This window comes from Schistocerca serialis, chromosome 8 (assembly GCF_023864345.2).
Source record: "Schistocerca serialis cubense isolate TAMUIC-IGC-003099 chromosome 8, iqSchSeri2.2, whole genome shotgun sequence".
Taxonomy (NCBI): Eukaryota; Metazoa; Arthropoda; class Insecta; order Orthoptera; family Acrididae; genus Schistocerca; species Schistocerca serialis.
The window spans coordinates 323,602,908-323,624,414 of record NC_064645.1 but is presented as its reverse complement, the minus strand read 5'-3'; the positions used below and the strand labels follow the sequence as shown (position 1 = coordinate 323,624,414).

Genomic DNA, 21,507 nt, shown 5'->3' with positions numbered 1-21,507 from the left:
TCATTTGATAGAATCAGTAAATAAGCTTCAGGTAAATCAGTTTTAGAGAAAAACTGTCCCTTTGTGAGTTTGACCAGAAACTCATCTTAATGGGGCCAAGGGTAGGTGTCACCACATCTGTAAAGAAAAAACCAAAACCATTGAAAGCATCCAGTCCGAACAAGATGTTGGCACCTCATCCACTACCAGAAAAGTCAAGGAGTGAACCACAGATTTATACTCAGCCGGAGCCATCAATTGTCCCAAAATTGGGATATTCTGTTTGTTGCAACTCACCAAATCTTTAGTAACTTGAAGCAAAGCCGGAGATCACAAGTCTGTGTAAGTTTGGAGTTCAGCAGTGTCACAGCTTCACCTATGTCCACTTGTAGTCTGAGCACTCTTGTCCATCAGTCACACTTCAATAAACAATTTGTTATTATTCATGAACACTGGAGATAACCAATTAACATCGATGTTCATATCTGCAGGAGAGTGCTGGGAATGACACACAGACACTGTATGTCCTTTCTTCTTACTCTTGTTGTACACAGTGGTTAGGGGTTGTGGCACTGTCATTTTGCATGAAACAGTTTAGGCTAGGTGGGGGAGCTGCCACTGCTGTGGGTGCTGTTTGGCATGTCACTGTCCAGTGTGGCACAGAGGCTGCATTTCTTATGGCTGCCATGTCGTCCTCCCCCAAGGACTAACTGACCCCCAATGACCAGGAACAGGAGCCATTGCATTGATGTCATCTCCAGCCTCAATCTGATCACCAGCAGCATGAGACACCTCAACAGACTGAGCAATATTCAACACTTCAACCAAAGATGGTTTCTTTGCACACCTCTTTGTCAGGAACCAACTAAATGATGGTGTCACAGACCATAGAATAAGCATAGGAATCATGATGAGCATTGGTAACAAACTGACATTTGTGACTGAGGCTGTGGAGTTTGGCTGTCCAAGACTGGTTGGACTGGTGGGGTGATTATGACAATAATAGAACCCTACAAGTGCTACAGTGACATGTATGAATCTTATGGTGATATTTTGAGAACAACGCACACATTCCGTTGAATAAATGCGTCACAGGTTCCTGGAGCAGGCTTAACTGGCATGACAAATGATGGATCTGAAGAGAAAACTCAAGAAAGGAAGAAAGCCGTACACTTAAGTGCGTCAGTGATACCAAAGGTTAGGAAGTCACTTCTCATAAGCCGCCCAGTCATCGGCTACATCATAGTAAGGGGGGAAGGGTGGTAGGTGCGCTGATGGCATGGGTGCCTGCCTAGCAAGTGTGGCCAACAAGTTAGTGACTGTAAATGTAAAAGCCTGCAGCTGCTTGAGTATAGATTTGAGCACTGTCTACATGGACATGAGGATTGATGGAAAAACCAAACAGAATGAGCACACAGAAGTGAATGCCACACTTGTTAGCAACTGCATCATAATGCTAGACACAACAATAGTGCAGCCACAAAGAACAAGAGTTTATTTATCCACAGTCAAGTAAACAACAGAAACAGGTTAATAAGTGTAGTACACAATTTGAGGATGGGTGCCTGCTGCACTGTCCTTTATAGAGGAGAGCACTGGTAAGATGGCACAGTGAGTGCTGTGCCATGTACACAATTCACGGGCAGCCTCTGGTGGCCAGCCCATGCAGATGCTGTTGACTCAGTGTTTGAGTGTAATGCATTGGCGGCTTGGTGCTGTGGCATGTATCCACATATGATGTATAAGGTAATAGCAATGTCACCTAGGGACTGCAGGCTTTCATCCATGTTGGGTGATTTCCTGTGATCTGGCTGGGATACAAGATCTCTTCACCTATAATTGACATATATGTCTGATTGTTCCCTGATGTATACTTGGATTACCAAGGAGGGTGGAAGATAATCAAATGTATTCCCATCAGAGTAAATGGCTTGTCAGTTCATCTTATGTACCACCACTGTAGATGGGCTGAAGATGAGGGTTCTTAGTGTATATCTTTAGGTGTGCCATCTCCATTGCATTCCAGATATTGCTCATGTCTGGGACTGGTAGTTGTTGAGGGCACAAATCATACTGGTGTGATAATGCTGAAGCAGTTGTTACTACACCTTTGGCTGCTATAGTTGGGGAGATGACATAGGCTCTTATTGTGTAGATATGGCCACAACTGGTTCTGGCATGTAACCAACTTTTCGTGTGACTCTGACTATTTGAGAAATTCTGGTCCTTGCTTCCATTGATAAGTGGCTGTAGTAGATGCAATGCAGAAGTTGTTATCTGTGTTTATCAAGGTAGTAAACTACTGTAGGGTGACAGCATTGATCTGAAGTTACCTGTTTCTTACAAGCACAGTAGTAAATACAATTCTAACTCTTATGAAGACTATTATAGTAGAGCACACAAATCCACTAATGATCACTCACAGTGCCACTTGGGTACAGCATCCCTCTCCCCGTAGGAGAGAGGTGGTGGAGCTACCTCAGTGTCATTGAGTTAATGCTTGGAAGGCTTGTTGGTGGGAGGAGTTACCTTGGGATCGATGACATCAACCTCCAGTGGGACAATGTTGAAACTCTAGACCCTATTTCTGTGCATGGAGATGAGGTCGTAATGTATGAGAAATTCTGGCTGCAGGTGCTGTGGGTGACCAGGCAAGAGACCCGATCTGAGATTTCCTGAAAAAGAGAACATGGAAGCATTTCCATCATTTGAGGCAAGACCCTCTCCTGGATGTAACTGATTCAAGTGTTTCCTGGCATTAGCCTCATCTGCTGATTCAGTCTCAAACATGGAATGACCCAACAGCTTGCTGGTGTGTGTTGGCATCCACAGTTGCTTTCTCTGTTGAAATATGGAGGCAAACACTTGGTCATGCAGCTAGACATTGAGAATCTGAGTGATATATGGTAGGTCACGATGGTCAGTCAGTTTGACAATAAACTGAAGGGTCCTGTGGGATCAACAGTTTAACTTATTCACTGAAAATTGAACATCTTACGTGTGGTATTATATGTGGATAAGAACTCTGTTAATATGTAATATTGATTGTAATTACTAAACAGCTTGGCCATTTGCATCATAAAGGACCTCACAAATCTGTTTGCCAGTCCATTGGATTGTGGATGAAATGGTGCTGGCTGAATATGTGTGGTACCATTTCCCTGTGTGTGTCTCTAATTCCTGAGAAGTGAATTGGATACTGTTATCAGTAAACAAAGTGGTAGGTAACCTTACTGTAAAAAATTTTTTTGATAATGCTTGAATTTATTTTGAGGAGGTAAACAAATATATTCTGGAGGTATAAGGAAAGTTATTAAAAGCATCTACTACAATAAGCCCTGTGCCCCAAAAATGGTCATGCAAAATCAAGGCACACCTTTGTCCAAGAGTGAGTGGTGCAGTCAGCCCTTGTGAGGCAAACTGAGAAATTACTTATTAGAGAAGCAGTGGCTCTGGTCTCGTAAACTGACATACGGCCAGGAGAGCAGTGTGCTGACCATTTGCCCCTCCATATCCCCATCCAGTGATGCCTGTGGACTGAGGATGACACGGCTGCTGGTCAGTATTGTTGGGCCTTCCAAGGCCTGTTCGGACAAAGTTTAGTTTAGTTTCAAGAATATAAATGCAACTAACCGAAGCCTTCAATACCACTTCACCAACCAACAACCAAAGAATCACATTTCAATCTAACATAGGCCTTGGGGTGTGCTACAGATGACCACAATTAAGATAGTGTATTCACATTCTGTGCCTTCATTAACTTACAACCAAATTGTCATCTACCAACCTAATATGTACTTTGGGCTATGCTGCAGATCAGTCTGGCACCACAACCAACATACTAAAACTTAATATAGAAACAAAAAAAGTACTGTCACTGTTCTGTTCTCATCCAATTTGCACATGTATTACATAATATAGCCAACGGCCTTGCCACAGTGGTAACACCGGTCCCCGTCAGATCACCGATGTTAACTGCTGTCGGGCTGGGCTAGCACTTGGATGGGTGACCATCTGGTCTGCTCAGCACTGTTGGCAAGCGGGGTGCACTCAGACCTTATGAGGCAAATTGAAGAGCTACTTGATTGAGAAGTAGCGGCTCCAGCCTCGGAAACTGACATACAGCCAGGAGAGCGGTGTGCTGACCACATGCCCCTCCATATCCACGTCCAGTGACGCCTGTGGGGTGAGGATGACATGGCGGCCAGTCGGTACCTTTGGGCTTTCATGGCCTGTGCAGGATGAGCTTAGTTTTTAGTTTTTTATTACATTATATGCCACATCATTATGTCATGGGACAAAGCTTACTTCCAGTATCAGTAGGTTTAGTTGAGCCTCCTCATTTTGTGAACTAATACCGATACAGATAAAAACATGTACATTTATTATGAGGAAGATATGGTAAGATGAGATGTTTGTGATCCAGGTGTCACCTGCAGGCATCCATAGTAATCCAGTCAGAACTATGTTTTATCTTATAATACACTCTAAGAAAAGAAAAGAAGAGATATTGACCATGAGGGAATTATCTAAATGGCTTGGAAATCAGTACATGTACAGACAAACAAATGACTATGATTTCAGAAAAATTGAATGATTTATTTAAGAGAACAATCTGCACAAAATGAGCAAGTCAGTAAAACATTGGTCCACCTCTGGCCCTTAGGGAAACAGTTATTCAGTTTCATACTGATTGACAGAGTTGTCGGGTATCTTATTGAGGTATACCATGTCAGATTCTGTCCAGTTGGTGTGTTAGACTGTCAAAATCCTGAGATGGTTAGAAGACCTTGCCCATAATGCTCCAAACAGTCTCAACTGGGGAAGGATCTGGCGACCTTGCTGATCAAGGTAGGGTTTGACAAGCACAAAGAAACTGTCTCCATGTACAGGCAAGTATTATCTTCCTGAAATGTAAGCCCAGGATGGCTTGCCACGAAGGGCAACAAAATAGAGCATAGAATATCATCAATGTTCCACTGTGCTGTAATGGTGCTGTGGATGAAAACTGAAGGGTCCTACTATGAAAAGAAATGGTACCCCTGATCACCACTCCTGCTATCGGGCCATGTGGTGGGTGATGGTCAGGTTGGTATCACACTGCTATCCTTGGTATCCCCAGACACACTCTTGCTTGTCATCAGGGCTCAGTTCGAAGAGGGACCCATCACTGAAGACAATTCTACTCCAGTCAATGAGATTCCAGGCCAAACATGTGTCTGGAGACACCATGGACAGGGATGGGATAGCATCCTGCCTGTCACCTACCATATGGCCCAACAGCTGGGAGTGATGATCAGGTGTGTCATTTCTTTTCATAGCAGAACTTCTTCGGTTGTCATCCGTGATACCCTTACAGCACAGTGGTATGTGTATGATATGCTCTTCCCTGTTTTGTTGACATTCATGACAAGTGATCCTGGGCATTTCAGCAAGTTAATTCCTGCACGAACACGGCAAGAGTTTCTACTGCTTGTCTTCATGCTTGCCAAACCCTACCTGGCCAGCATGGTTGCCAGATCTATCCCCAACTGAGCATATTTGGAGCATTATGGGCAGGGTCCTCCAGTTATCTCAGGATTTTAACAGTGTAACATGCCTATTGGGCAGAACTTGGCATGGTATACCTCAGGAGGACATCCAACAACTTTGTCAATCAATGAAAAGTGGAATAACTGCTTGCATAAGGGCCAGAGGTGGACCAATGCATTACTGACTTGCACAATTTGTGGGGCTCTTTCTCTTGAATAAATAATTGAGTTTTTCTGAAACTGTAGTCATTTGTTTGTCTGTACGTGTACATCACATCTAGCGATTTCCATCTCATTTAGATTATTCCTTGCAATGTGTCCTTTTTTTTGTGTTAGATTTTATATTTGGTGCAAATAGGCAAATGCGGAATGATCACTTCAGCAAGGCCACAGTCAACCACCTGTCTGATCCTCATAAAACTTACTTGTATATTCTGTGTGTATGTATATTAGAGCTATTTATTTTCCTTGCATTATAATGAGAAACCCTGTATCACTGTGATATGGTTCTTGGATACATAAATAAACAAATTACTATCAAAATATAATTTATTCATCAGACAAACAGTAAGTATGTACACACATTAAACATAAATGCTAAAACAGTCATTTTGAGGACACATTTTAAATTCATCTATTGTTTAATTTTTTTTTGTGTAAGCCAGTTTCATTTAGTGTGTCTGAATACACTGCGTACCACACCTTATGCCTGTGCTGGCCATTTGTTAAATACTGGTATCTGTAATGATTTCCATCTCATTTAGATTATTCCTTGCAATGTGTCCTTTTCCATCTCATTTAGATTATTCCTTGCAATGTGTCCTTTTTTTTGTGTTAGATTTTATATTTGGTGCAAATAGGCAAATGCGGAATGATCACTTCAGCAAGGCCACAGTCAACCACCTGTCTGATCCTCATAAAACTTACTTGTATATTCTGTGTGTATGTATATTAGAGCTATTTATTTTCCTTGCATTATAATGAGAAACCCTGTATCACTGTGATATGGTTCTTGGATACATAAATAAACAAATTACTATCAAAATATAATTTATTCATCAGACAAACAGTAAGTATGTACACACATGAAACATAAATGCTAAAACAGTCATTTTGAGGACACATTTTAAATTCATCTATTGTTTAATTTTTTTTTGTGTAAGCCAGTTTCATTTAGTGTGTCTGAATACACTGCGTACCACACCTTATGCCTGTGCTGGCCATTTGTTAAATACTGGTATCTGTAATGATTTCCATCTCATTTAGATTATTCCTTGCAATGTGTCCTTTTCCATCTCATTTAGATTATTCCTTGCAATGTGTCCTTTTTTTTGTGTTAGATTTTATATTTGGTGCAAATAGGCAAATGCGGAATGATCACTTCAGCAAGGCCACAGTCAACCACCTGTCTGATCCTCATAAAACTTACTTGTATATTCTGTGTGTATGTATATTAGAGCTATTTATTTTCCTTGCATTATAATGAGAAACCCTGTATCACTGTGATATGGTTCTTGGATACATAAATAAACAAATTACTATCAAAATATAATTTATTCATCAGACAAACAGTAAGTATGTACACACATGAAACATAAATGCTAAAACAGTCATTTTGAGGACACATTTTAAATTCATCTATTGTTTAATTTTTTTTTGTGTAAGCCAGTTTCATTTAGTGTGTCTGAATACACTGCGTACCACACCTTATGCCTGTGCTGGCCATTTGTTAAATACTGGTATCTGTAATTGGCCTGGAACTTTTTGTCATGCAATTGGGATGCCAATCTGGTGTTATTGGTTTATCATGTTGGTGAACAGACTGTTGGTTTTCCTTTGTATGTATTAAACAATTTAGAATAAAGAGGAATGTAACTCTTGGTATTTTCAGTTTTTTGAAATGTGGCGTACAAGATTCTTTAATGAGTTACAAAAATTTATCTGACTGTCCTTTACTGGCATTAAGATTTTTTTTAATTGAGAGGAATTGCCGTACAACTGAAATCCATATGTCAAGTGTTTGTAGAAAAAAAAGGCATAATATGCAGTGTATAATAGATTGCCACTAACACAAAGCCAAACTTTACTTAATAAATGCCAAGTCCGATCACAGATATTCCACATGACGCTTTGAGTCAAGTGGAACCCTGAGTAGTTTAGGAGAAGCACATCTTTAGTAGGTCAACTAATGAGAATGCTTAGAGTTGTCTCAAGGTTAAGATACAATTCATTCTTTATAAATCAGATCATTGTTTCTAAGCTGTATGCTGGCTGCTCTGGGATGATTTTTACTTTGATGCTTTAATGCTACTAAGACTTACCCAGGTGATGCAAATGTGGTGGCATATGCATGTATCGTAGACTTTTACAACATAGTACTTGACTGATCACTTACATAGATTATAAATAGCAAAGACATATGACATCCAGAGAATTCGTTTTTCTATAGTATAACTGTAGTATTTGTTTTCTCTCACTCAGGGTTGAGATTATGAAAGAGAGTTTTGTTTTTATTTATCAGCATCATATGGCTGACCGATTCAGAAGCCTTCCTGAGATCCACTACCATGGCATTAATAGATAATCATGACAGAAATGAGTCTAGTTCAAATGAAAAAATATCTTCAAATACTTTCTCCATTGACAGACAATGCCTGAAACCATCCTATGTCTCACTGAGAATGCTATTTGTTGATAGACGTTCACAGATCTGGAACAGTATGCAGTACTCTAGTGCTTTTGAAAGGTTGGATACAAGAGAGATTGGGGACTAATTATTAGAAAGTGTCTTGTCACAATTTTTTTAGTGGAAGTGTAACAACTACATTGTTTAAGGATCAAGGATAATAGACTCCAATAAACATCTAATGAATCAGTGAACATAGTGGGTGTGCTGTTATACCCATAAGGTTTTTTATTGCAAAATTGGAGGGACAATAAATGTTCTCTGATTTTGTGTGACCTAACTTTGCTACTTCTGTAATAATTTACATTAATGTCCTTCCAATGAAATGTATGAACAATGAGTTCCAAATGATTCAGATTAAAATTGTTTGTATTCTGGATGTTGTCAAATTTAGTTTTTTTATTTTCTTTTCTCATAAGCATTAATGAAGAATCTATTGAAACCATATGGAGAGATAGCATCTCCTGAGGGAGTGTTTTTGCTATTCTTACTTCTACCCACTTGGATATTGATAAAATTTTGTGCAGCTTTATATTGTTTTGAGAGCTATTCATGTACTCATCATTCAACTTGCATTTGGACAACCTGATTTCTATTCTTTTCATTTTACCTGTACATAGTTCACATACTCTGTTTTTTGTAAGAAATTATCATCAGTATTCTAAGTGTTTGCAGGTCAGTTGTGATCTCTCTGTGCTCAGGTGTGGCATTATGTTTCTTGGCAGTTGCTACATTTCTGTTTTACTACCTTAGGGCAACAGGACGAAATATTTCGGAGGTTGCAATGATAAATAATGTAAATGAATCCTCAAGAAGAATTTTCAAGAACATGATACTATTTCCTCATTTTCAAATGTGTTCTGTAATTGGCAGTGTTCTTGTAATTCAGAAGTTGTATTTTATTGCACTGTGAAGCAGGCATTTTAGTTTTTTGTTTTAAATGTATACTCTTCTGGACAAAAGTTGTGTAGTGGAGCCCACTTGCTCTTACAACCAAACTGTTGCCTTCAGACCAGACCTAGACCTTTGGATATGCTACCGATTGGCCTGTTGCCAAAACCTAGGTGTAAAATGGTAGCGAGAGTGGGTGTTAATCCACTCACACACTAGTGACCTTTATGTTCAGATAATAAAATACATATTGAACTAACAAGTTCATACTGATTTTTCTGATCGCTGGTGATAACATTATCAAGGCGGGCTTGAATTATCATTAATGCAGTATGTGACAATATTATGAAAGGAAAGTTGTCACTCACCATATGGCAGAGATGTTGAGTCGCAGATAGGCACAACAAAAAGAGTGTCACAAATAAGCTTTCGGCTAGCAAGGCCTTCATCGAAAATAGCAACACACATACACACACTCATGGAAACGCATCTCACGCACACTTGACCGCAGTCTCTGGCAACTGAAGCCACATTGCAAGCAGCAGAACAAGTGCATGATGGGAGTGGCGACTGGGTGGGGGTAAGGAGGAGGCTGGGGTGGTAGGATGGAGTGGGGGACAGTGAAGTGCTGTTGGGGAGTGCGCAGGGCGAGGTGGAGAGAAAGTAGGGCAGCTGTGTGCAGTTGGGAGGTTAGATGGAGCACTGGGGGGAGGTGGTGGGGTAGCGGAAAAGGAGAGAAGTAAAAAGACTGGGTGCGACGTTAGAATGAGGGCTGTGTAGTGCTAGAATGGGACAGGGAACAGACTGGACAGGTGAGTACAATGACTAACAAACACTGACGACAAGAGGGTTATGGTAATGTAGTATATATTGAAGGAAAAGTTCCCACCTGCGCAATTCAGAAAAGCTGGTGTTTGTGAGAAGGATCCATATGGCACAAGCTGTGAAGCAGCCATTAAAAAAGGATGTTGTGTTGGACAGCGTGCTCTGCAACAGGGTGGTCCACTTATTTCTTGGCCACAGTTTGCCAGTGGTCATTCATGCAGACAGACAGCTTGGTGGTTGTCATGCAAACATAGAACGCAGCACAGTTGTTTGCAGCTTAGCTTGTAGATCATATGACTGGTTTCACAGGTAGCCCTGCCATTAATGAGATAGGCAATGTTTGTAATTGGATGGGAGTAAATGTTGGTGGGAGGATGTACGGGACAGGTCTTGCATCTAGGTCTATTATTGGGATATGAGCCATTAGGTTAGGGGTTGGGAGCAGGAGTTGTGTAGGGATGGACAAGTATAATCGGTAGGTTCGGTAGACAGTGGAGTACCACTGTTTGAGGGGTGGGAAGGATAACGTTTTTACTTTACTTCTCTCCTTTTCCACTCCCCCCCCCCCCCCCCCCCCCCCCCGCACCTCCCCCTGGCCTCCTTCTAACCTTCCAACTGCACATAGCTGCCCTACCTTCTCCTTCTCTCCACCTCATCCCTGCACACTCCCCAACAGCACTACACTGTCCCCCACCCTATCCTATTATTCCTCCCCCTACCTGTCCCAGCCTCCTCCTTACCTCCACCCAGTCGCCACTTCCATCATGCAGTGGTGCTGCTGCTCGCAGTGTGGCTTCATTTGCCAGAGACTGCAGTCATGTGTGTATGAGTTGCGCTTACATATGTGTGTGTGTGTGTGTATGTCTGTCATCTATTTTTGATGAAGGCTTTGCTGACTGAAAGCTTACTTGTGGCAGTCTTTTTGTTGTGCCTATCTGTGACTCAGCATCTCTACTATATGGTGAGTGGCAACTTTCCTTTCATAATATTGTAACATTCCATGCTGGATTTTCGATTGTTTCATTAATGCAATGTAAATCATATGATATTATCTTATTAAGAAAATTAAATTGCCTGTGTGCCTTTAGTTTTACATCAGTATTTCAAAATGTAAGACAACTATTTTCAAAAACTATGTAAATGCTTTAATTAATTGTCTCATCTGTGGTAAGAACACTGCATTGCATTTCTGTGCCAGCACTTTAGTTACACAACTTTTCAGAATATAAGATCATTTTCTTCAAAACCTGTGAAATGCTCCACTGTTACAGTCTGGTGTACATAAGAACTCTGTATTCCACAACTTTGCCATTACTAATATACATAACCAGAACTTCACTGATGAACTTTCAGTGGTTGTTCAGTAATACATTTTCAGTAATACATTCTCAGTATTTTGGTGCAATATATTTATGGTCTCCAGTGACTCATACAGGTTTATTCATTTATGTGGTTTTTATGCCCCAGTTAGTATCTGTATTGCACTGAAAGTAGAGCACAACAGTACAAAAGATGACGGTATTCGCTCTCTGTCTTTTTTTGGTTTTTTGTTGTTCAGTTGTTCTATTTACTCATATTACTTGCCGTTGGCAACAGTAATGTCCACTTTAGTCTAGGCCCTTGAGCTTGAGCTTGCATTCTATACTGCTCCATTATGACTTAGGTTTGTTTTTCCAACAATATTAGTTGTACATTAACAATGATACATAGCACTAGGGATTGATTTACTGATGAAGTGTAGACATCATGTGTGGGATCACTGAATGCTATGAAAGAGCAACACTATGATGCTATACTGAGCTGTTCCTCCAGAGATGATGACTTCATCACAGTACTTTTACATCTGTATATAGTTTCCTATACAAACCGGATCCTTTCACATTAGAATAGTTGCATATTATAGCCTTTTCATTGATATGAGAGTATTTTCACAGAAATGAAGTGACTGGGGTAACAAACGGAATAAATCGCAATTACCCCTATTTATTTTATAATCAGCTGGCACCTCTTGTACCAGAATACTCAGAAGGTGTCCCTGAACAATGTCTGAAATTTGTCAGAGGTTTGGTTCACCTTGTATATTATATAATAGACTTCTTCAGTTTACGTTGCAGCAGTTTTATTTTTTATAATGGAATGTGCATTTAATGTGGCACAGCATCATACTAAGCTACAGAGGAATTTGCTACCACAAATTTTATTCACTTCCATGTTCGTTGGCTTTGCAAACTTGCAACCTAATTGTCACATTTCCACCCAGCCCTGATCTTGAGCTATTCTAGAGATCAGTATGTTATCATGACCAAATGTGTTTATTTTAGAAGATGAAATGGATGGTCGTCCGCTCCCCCCTTCTCCCCCCTCCCCCCCAATGAACCATGGACCTTGCCGATGGTCGGGAGACTTGCGTGCCTCAGCGATACAGATGGCCGTACCTTTGGTGCAACCACAACGGAGGGGTATCTGTTGAGAGGCCAGACAAATGTGTGGTTCCTGAAGAGGGGCAGCAGCCTTTTCAGTAGTTGCAGGAGCAACACCCTGTATGATTGACTGATCTGGCCTTGTAACACTAACCAAAACGGCCTTGCTGTGCTGGTACTGTGAATGGCTGAAAGCAAGGGGAAACTACAGCCATAATTTTTCCCAAGGGCAGGCAGCTTTACTGTATGGTTAAATGATGATGGCATCCGGTTGGGTAAAATATTCCAGAGGTAAAATAGTCCCCCATTCGGATCTCTGGGCGGGGACTACTCAAGAGTACGTCATTATCAGGAGAAAGAAAACTGGCATTCTACGGATCGGAGCGTGGAGTGTCAGATCCTTAATCGGGCAGGTAGGTTAGAAAATTTAAAAAGGGAAATGGATTGGTTTAAGTTAGATATAGTGGGAATTAGTGAAGTTCGGTGGCAGGAGGAACAAGACTTTTGGTCAGGTGAATACAGGGTTATAAATACAAAATCAAATAGGGGTAATGCAGGATTAGGTTTAATAATTTAAAAAAAATATGAGTGCAGGTAAGCTACTACAAACAGCATAGTGACACATTATTGTGGCCAAGATAGACACGAAGCCCATGCCTACTACTGCAGTACAAGTTTATATACCAACTAGCTCTGCAGATGATGAAGAAATTGATGAAATGTATCATGAGGTAAAAGAAATTATTCAGGTGGTGAAGGGAGTCGAAAATTTAATAGTCATGGGTGACTGGAATTCAAGAGTAGGAAAAGGGAGAGAAGGAAACATAGTAGGTGAATATGGATTGGGGATAAGAAATGAAAGAGGATGCCATCTGGTAGAATTCTGCACAGAGCATAACTTAATCATAGCTAACACTTGGTTCAAGAATCATGAAAGAAGGTTGTATACATGGAAGAATACTGGAGATACTAGAAGGTATCAGATAGATTATATAATGGTAAGACAGAGATTTAGGAACCAGGTTTTAAATTGTAAGATATTTCCATGTGCAGATGTGGACTCTGACCACAATCTATTGGTCATGAACTGTAGATTAAAACTGAAGAAACTACAAAAGGGTGGGAATTTAAGGAGATGGGACCTGGATAAACTGACTAAACCAGAGGTTGTACAGAGTTTCAGGAAGAGCATAAGGGAACAATTGACAGGAATGGGGGAAAGAAATACAGTAGAAGAAGAATGGGTAGCTCTGAGGAATGAAGTAGTGAAGGCAGCAGAGGACCAGGTACGAGGGCTAGTAGAAACCCTTGGTAACAGAAGAAATACTGAATTTAATTGATGAAAGGGGAAGATATAAAAATGCAGTAAATGAAGCAGGCAAAAAGGAATACAAACGTCTCAAAAATGAGATTGACAGGAAGTGCAAAATGGCTAAGTAGTGATGGCTAGAGGACAAATGTAAGGATGTAGAGGCTTGTCTCACTAGGGGCAAGATAGATACTGCCTACAGGAAAATTAAAGAGACCTTTGGAGAAAAGAGAGCCTCTTGTATGAATATCAAGAGCTCAGATGGAAACCCAGTTCTAAGCAAAGAATGGAAAGCAGAAAGGTGGAAGGATTATATAGAGGTTCTATACAAGGGTGATGTACTTGAGGACAATATTATAGAAATGTAAGAGGATGTGGATGAAGATGAAATGGGAGATACGATACTGTGTGAAGAGTTTGACAGAGCACTGAAAGACCTGAGTTGAAACAAGGCCCTGGGAGTAGACAACATTCCATTAGAACTACTGATGGCCTTGGGAGAGCCAGTCCTGACAAAACTCTACCATCTGGTGAGCAAGATGTATGAGACAGGCGAAATACCCTCAGACTTCAAGAAGAATGTAATAATTCTAATCCCAAAGAAAGCAGGTGTTAACAGATGTGAAAATTACCAAACTATCAGTTTAATAATTCACAGGTGCAAAATACTAACGCAAATTCTTTACAGATGAATGGAAAAACTGGTAGAATCTGACCTCAGTGAAGATCAGTTTGGATTCCGTACAAATGTTGGAACATGTGAGGCAATACTGACCTTACGACTTATCTTAGAAGAAAGATTAAGGAAAGGCAAACTTACGTGCCTAGATTTGTAGACTTAGAGAAAGCTTTTGACAATGTTGACTGGAATACTCTCTTTCGAATTCTAAAGGTGGCAGGGGTAAAATACAGGGAGCAAAATGCTATTTACAATTTGTACAGAAACCAGATGGCAGTTATAAGAGTCGAGGGGTACGAAAGGGAAGCAGTGGTTGGGAAGGGAGCGAGACAGGGTTGTAGCCTCTCCTGATGTTATTCAATCAGTATATTGAGCAAACAATAAAGGAAACAAAAGAAAAATTCGGAGTAGGTATTAAAATCCATGGAGAAGAAATAAAAACTTTGAGGTTTGCTGATGACATTGTAATTCTGCCAGAGACAGCAAAGGACTTGGAAGAGCAGTTGAACGGATTGGACAGTGTCTTGAAAGGAGGATATAAGATGAACATCAACAAAAGCAAAACGATCATAATGGAATGTAGTGAAATTAAGTCGGGTGATGCTGATGGAATTAGATTAGGAAATGAGACACTTAAAGTAATAAAGGAGTTTTGTTATTTGGGGAGCAAAATAACTGATGATGGTTGAAGTAGTGAGGATATAAAATGTAGACTGGCAATGGCAAGGAAAGTATTTCTGAAGAAGAGAAATTTGTTAATATTGAGTATAGATTTAAGTGTCAGGAAGTCGTTTCTGAAAGTATTTGTATGGAGTGTAGCCATGTATGGAAGTGAAACGTGGACAATAAATAGTTTGGACAAGAAGAGAATAGAAGCTTTCGAAATGTGGTGCTACAGAAGAATGCTGAAGATTATATGGGTAGATCACATAACTAATGAGGCATCAGGGGATCACAAATTAACCATTGGAGGGCAGCGTGGAGGGTAAAAATCGTAGAGGGAGACCAAGAGATGAATACACTAAGCAGATTCAGAAGGATGTAGGTTGCAGTAGGTACTGGGAGATGAAGAAGCTTGCACAGGATAGAGTAGCATGGAGAGCTGCATCAAACCAGTCTCAGGACCGAAGACCACAACAACAACAACAACAACAACAACAACAACAACAAATAGATGGTTATGCAAGGTGGAAGTCTGTTGGTTTTTGGAATGAGTAAGAAAGTTGCTTTCAAAAATGTGTTATGATCAAAAGATATGGCCAAGTTTCTTACAATGAATTTAATGCCAAAGTCTATTTACCTGAGTGAAACCAGTTTTTGCTTGTGTGGGTGTATCTTGTAGAGTCACTGCATCTTCTACATACCTGTTTGTATAGAAGTGTGCATATAATAAACTACGTCAAGGTTTGGTGCAATTTTTTGCCACAAGTGAACAATGAATATGCAAAAATGCAATTGTAATGATTGCAGTGCAGTATGGAGATGTACATATGACAACAAACACTGTACTACAACATTTACAGATTTACTGTTGTACAGGTCTTCAGAGGATACAGATATTTTATTTATTGGAAGTAACAAAACCATTAAAGTTGACAGAATACATTAAGTTGAATTATGTTGTAATACTCAAGTGAGTGTTTCAGTTAAAGTCGTTAGCTATATGTAATACTATAAAGGTACGAACCAAAACAGACAAGCAAATTATTTGTTTTCTGGATTAATGAGAACTCGATTTCTACATCACCATAAGAGGTTACTCATTTTTACACGGCAAGTTTCTCCAGTAGCCCTACAAATCTTAAATCTTATGGTATGTGTGCTCAGAACCAACACGTGCATCAGCACTTCAGTGTCAAGTACTGATTATCATTGATGCAAAAATCCTTCATCATGTTGAGGTCATGCTGAGTAATGAGGTGCATCCTCTTGACTTCTTTAGTATGGATGGAGACTTTCACAATATCCAAAATTCCCAGTACAGTGACACCTTCTGCTATTTTACCCACAACATTTCACTAGATGGCCCAACTATAAACATATCACTAAACAAGTACTACGACCATACATTTTATGTTCTACTGTTTATACAATTATGTCAAGCCAAACCCTGGATGATAGCAAATGGCCTGAAATGAACAAAGATTGAAGGAAGATTAGGGTTTGTCGTGTCAACATCAGGGTCAGTAGAGACAGAGCACAAGCTTGGACAGTTTCAAAGATGGGGTAGGAAATCAGCCATCCCCTTTCAGAGGAACCATCCTGGCATTTGACTCAAGTGAAGTAGGGAAATTATGGAAAACCTAAATCAGGATGATTCGATGTGGATTTGAAATATTTTCCTCCAAAATGCGAGTTTAATATGGTAATCAGTGTGTCACCTCAATCAGGCTGAACTGAATAGTTAATATAATGCATAACTGCTGAAGATATAAAACTTATTTCAGTTATTTAAGCACCACAAACACAGATTCATTCTAATTTAAGTAGGCTGTACAAAAAATGTCTGTAATAGAGCTAAATGGTATTTGTATTTTCACTTTAATCTGTGAAAGAGATTCAGATAACACTTATATGTTCAGGTGTGTGCAATGTGTACATGAGTTACAAGGATGTACGTAATCAAACTACTATATACTGAGGTACTCTCACCAAGCACATAGACTGGCATAATATACTAAGTTTGCTATAAGGGAACACTATTTTGAAGAGAAATTTGACACCAGATTGGGGCAAGACAATTACCACAGAATATCCAAAATAAAACTGTCCTTAGAGCAACATGTATGATTATAATTTGACATCATAAACACAACAGTGGCAATTTGTCATACGCTCTGTTCATTAACATAGTCAATGTATTTTGTTTCAGCCTCAAGTATTATCCAGTCCAATTTTATTTTAACCACACTGTACTAGCTCACATATTACAGAGGCAATAGTACTTTACACATAACTAATGAGGAGGTATTGAATAGAATTGGAGAGAAGAGAAATTTGTGGCACAACTTGACTAGAAAAAGGGATCGGTTGGTAGGGCATGTTCTGAGGCATCAAGGGATCACCAATTTAGTATTGGAGGGTAGCGTGGAGGGTAAAAATCGTAGATGGAGATCAAAAGATGAATACACTAAACAGATTCAGAAGGATGGGAGATGAAGAAGCTTGCACAGGATAGAGTAGCATGGAGAGCTGTATCAAACCAGTCCCTGGACTGAAGACCACAACAACAACAGTACTTTACAAACAATTTATCAGCTATTTGCCAGACAGTATTGAAGAGGCAAGGTATGGTGAACCAAAATGATACAACTTTCTGTGAAAAACTGTGTTCTTATAAAACTTAAACATTTTTGTGTAAATCTCATTCAAAAGTACAGTTAATGTTGTAATTTTGAACATTCAGAATTCCTGGGGTTGCACAGTAACAATATCTTGCAAAGGAAGCAGACAAGGTTCAGGAAGACCTGTATCATGTGGATTTGATTCTCAAATATCTGATCCATGAGAGATAGGAACTGGCAAAATTTGTAGGTCATTGTGAAAGAAGGGGGTGGCATTTAGAGAGGAGAATTTTTATAATTAGGCCATTCAGGGGGATTGCGTGACTCAGGCACCATTTAAGGAATTGGCCTAATTCTCTATTAGCCACTGTCCCACACCCACTACTATCCCTGCAAGATAGTAACTTCACTTGTACTCCACTCTTTTCCATGATCTGCCTTTTCCTCTGTGCTATCTCCACTTCTAATCCACACCTCCCTGTCATGTGCACTGCCCACAAATCCCTATTCCTGCAGCCAGAATGATCTCACCTGTGCCACATTCCTGTTGCATGTAAGAAGAAAAGCAATTGGCGGGCTGGATACCATTCACATGGCTAGCACACAAGAGAACTCTCAGGGGTTGCCTACACTGCAGAGGCAGAGCGGAGGCATCAGGCTGACATCATCATACACCTCTCCTCTTCTAAGCCATGCCAGTTTTTTTGATTCAGGCCAATAACAGGGCTTCTAAGCCAACATACTCATATATTCGGATCTCCCAATCGTGGCCCAGCATTTTAGTGTGCAATCACAATTATCAACTCCATTTTAAGCCCAATCACAATTATCAACTCCATCTTAAGCAATACCATTTTACTGGAAACAGGCCAATCTCTCTCTTACTTTACTGGCCATTAAAACAAAATGGCCAATCTGTATGTACCTCAGAGTCTTGTTCTCGTACTGCTCTTGTCAATGAGCTTTGCAAGGCAGAATGTACCCTCAAATTAAATATCACATAGTTATTTCCAAGTAAAAATTGTCTGTATTATTATTTTATAACAATACAAAATACACATGGCTCACTTACTGATCTACTACTGATCTAATTTACAGAGTATTGCACACTTAGCGACAAGTAAGGTTTGATATTTGTAGCCCACTTGATGCATGACGCAATGGACCCTCAAACTCAGTGTCATAATAGTATTCCTGTACCTAAACTGTCTTTATTAGTGTTCTATAACTGTACAAAACACATGTTGGTTAAAATAATGTGATAGGCAGACAAGGCAGTGATAATCAACTGTTCCAAATAAACAGACATGCAGAACTCAAATAGTTTTCCAATTCCAGTAGCTGACAGTGTGTGTGCTCCGTATCTGATGGGGTGGGAGGAGGGGTGTCAGCTATTGTAAGAGTGCAATTCTCAAGCAACTTACAGGTTCAGAGACACTTGGCATTTAAAACATTACTGCAGACTCCCAAATTGAGTGCACACTACTTATTCCATATCTAAATTACCTTATTATTGCTCTACAACAGTACAGGACACATGTAGCCAAAGTATCATGCTCTATACTAGAAAAATATAACTTGACATTTTTAACTATTTCCTATAGTCTTTTTATTATTTTTGATCTTATGTTAAGTTCTTCTGTTGCTACCTGACTGGAACTATGATGCCAAGGCTCTCTCTAAAAAAAAGTTTACATAGTGTATCACATTCCCTTCCCATAATCAGCTACTAAACAATACCAAGAGCTACAGCATCTTTATTTACTGATGCCATATTTTCAGTCACTTTAACACAACAAAGTATACTAAAAATGATGTTTTTTGGGAAGACCTTTAATGTGGTGTATCACCTAAATTCCATAATTTTGTAATACGCATGTATAACTACAAAAATGACCAAATAAAAGAAGTTAGCTTCATAAACACTTGGATAAACATGCTCACTGCTCAGTTTGATTCTGTCAAAGATATTCCACGTCCTCTATTACAGTAAATGAGGTTCCGTCTGCCACTCAACACTGTTCATCTGCACTCCAACATTCTGCTGATTGACTTATGTTCATGATGTAATAGGGCACTCATTCCAGCCAATAAGAATCACTGCTTTTTATTAGAACACAATGTTGCTACTTTGAAAGGACTGCATTGTAATTGTAAATCTGAATGTCTGCAGTGTGTGCGGTAATGAATTTATAATTGAAATTTGTATGCTTGAGGAATGAGCAAGAATGCAACTTTCCAGCTAATTTGAGATTGCATTTTCAGGAAGAGCACAATGTTGTAATGGTCAGGGAAATTATTGTATTCCATTCATGGGATGGTATGTAACTTTGTACAATATTTATTTTATGATGTGCATATGTATTTAGTTTTATTTTTCCATCAACTAGGTAACATCAGCAACAACTATCTTGCTACAGTTATCAGGTTTCATCTTTATTGGCCATTTTTATGTTGCAGTTTTAAACTGAGAGTTTAATTTAATGCATGTGTAAAGATTTTTCTTTGTATTAATGAGTGAAGAATTTGCTCCAGTTCTACACTGAATTCACAAGTACCTTAATCCATAGTGGTTTGTATAATGTTTATTGTACATAATGTATTCTAAATTTAATATCTGTTTCAAGAAACATGTACTTTAAAACATAACTGCAGTTGTTTTCATTTTTATTGATTCAGCTGTTTGGATGTGGGTCTGCAGTATTTTTGAGCAGTGTGGAGGACTGAGTGTGGCTAATTTTGGTGTCTACTTGTGCAAGATTTGTCATAGATGCCTGAGTTTCATTTCAAATGTCAAGACCCTCGTTGTCTGACTCATGTTGCCAAAACTTGTCTGACATTGGTAGCCATGTTACAATGGTGTAGAACTCAACCTTGTCAAAATGAATGAACTTTCCTGCCTTTGTCTGCTGGTGCATTCAGTAACGCAATTTTGTTGTTAATATTAGACCTACACCTGCATCCACATCCATACTCTGCTAACCACTGCGAAGTGCATGGGAGAGGCAGGTTAAATGAAATAGTCTGAATTTACAATAAAACTGTAGTGTCATGCACTGTACCTCATACAAAATGCCTTGGTAGTTTCAGTTGATTTTTCATATTGAAAAGACCTTAGAAGCAGTGGCACAAAATAGTACATTAAGGAAAGAAAAAACTAAGCAGAATATTTAGTTAGCTACTACACTACAGATACTAAATATACTAATTATCATTGGAGTTTGAATGGTGTCATTTCCATGTTATGTTTTCCTTCACAGAAATCAGCAACTTCCTGAATCTCAAGTTATTCCACATGACGAATTTGAGATCGATAAAAGGATTAGAAAAGATATGGAAGCAGAGCTGGATAGCTACTTTCAGATGATGCATCGTAAAATAGATTTTATAGTGGAGAAAAGTACTCTGGGCCTTCATAAAGTTCAAGATTATTTCTTAAATAGCTTGGATTCTCAGATTATTACTGTTTTGTCCTTGAAGTACGTATTTCAGTTTGATTGTTTGCATACTATATGTGAATGATTGTATAAACTAATTCTTTCTTTACTTTCAGCACTGAAATGAAGTGTTATGGTAAAACAAAAATAGAATTCCTATTTATTTAACAAGGAACATTTTTTGTTTTGTTTTATTGCTCTCTGCATGTAATTTTTCTCAGCTTCACAATAAGTCATATGTAAACTAAAATCCACTTTTTTCTTATGATTCCTTCAAAGTATAGTTTTCCAAAAAGGAAGGAAAGGAGAAACTCATTGACTGACAAAATTTGGAGGGAACATTGTGTGTGAGGTAGGCATCTAGTAAGAAAGGATTTTTCAAAATCCAACCCCCAAGGGTGTGTAAGAAGGGTTTAAAGTCTAAAAAACAAAACCTCACATGGGTGAGATGGAATAACCACATCTG

The 21,507-nt window shown here is 39.3% G+C and overlaps 1 protein-coding gene across 1 annotated transcript in view; it reads left to right on the top strand.

Annotated features, from left to right (window-relative positions):
* Nucleotides 1–21,507, top strand: part of LOC126416999 (cilia- and flagella-associated protein 44-like) — a 582,681-nt gene that overhangs the window by 289,545 nt on the left and 271,629 nt on the right. The window contains exon 15 of the mRNA XM_050084886.1: nucleotides 20,865–21,083. Within this exon, the coding sequence (XP_049940843.1) occupies nucleotides 20,865–21,083 (219 nt within the window). The remainder of the gene's footprint in view (nucleotides 1–20,864; nucleotides 21,084–21,507) is intronic.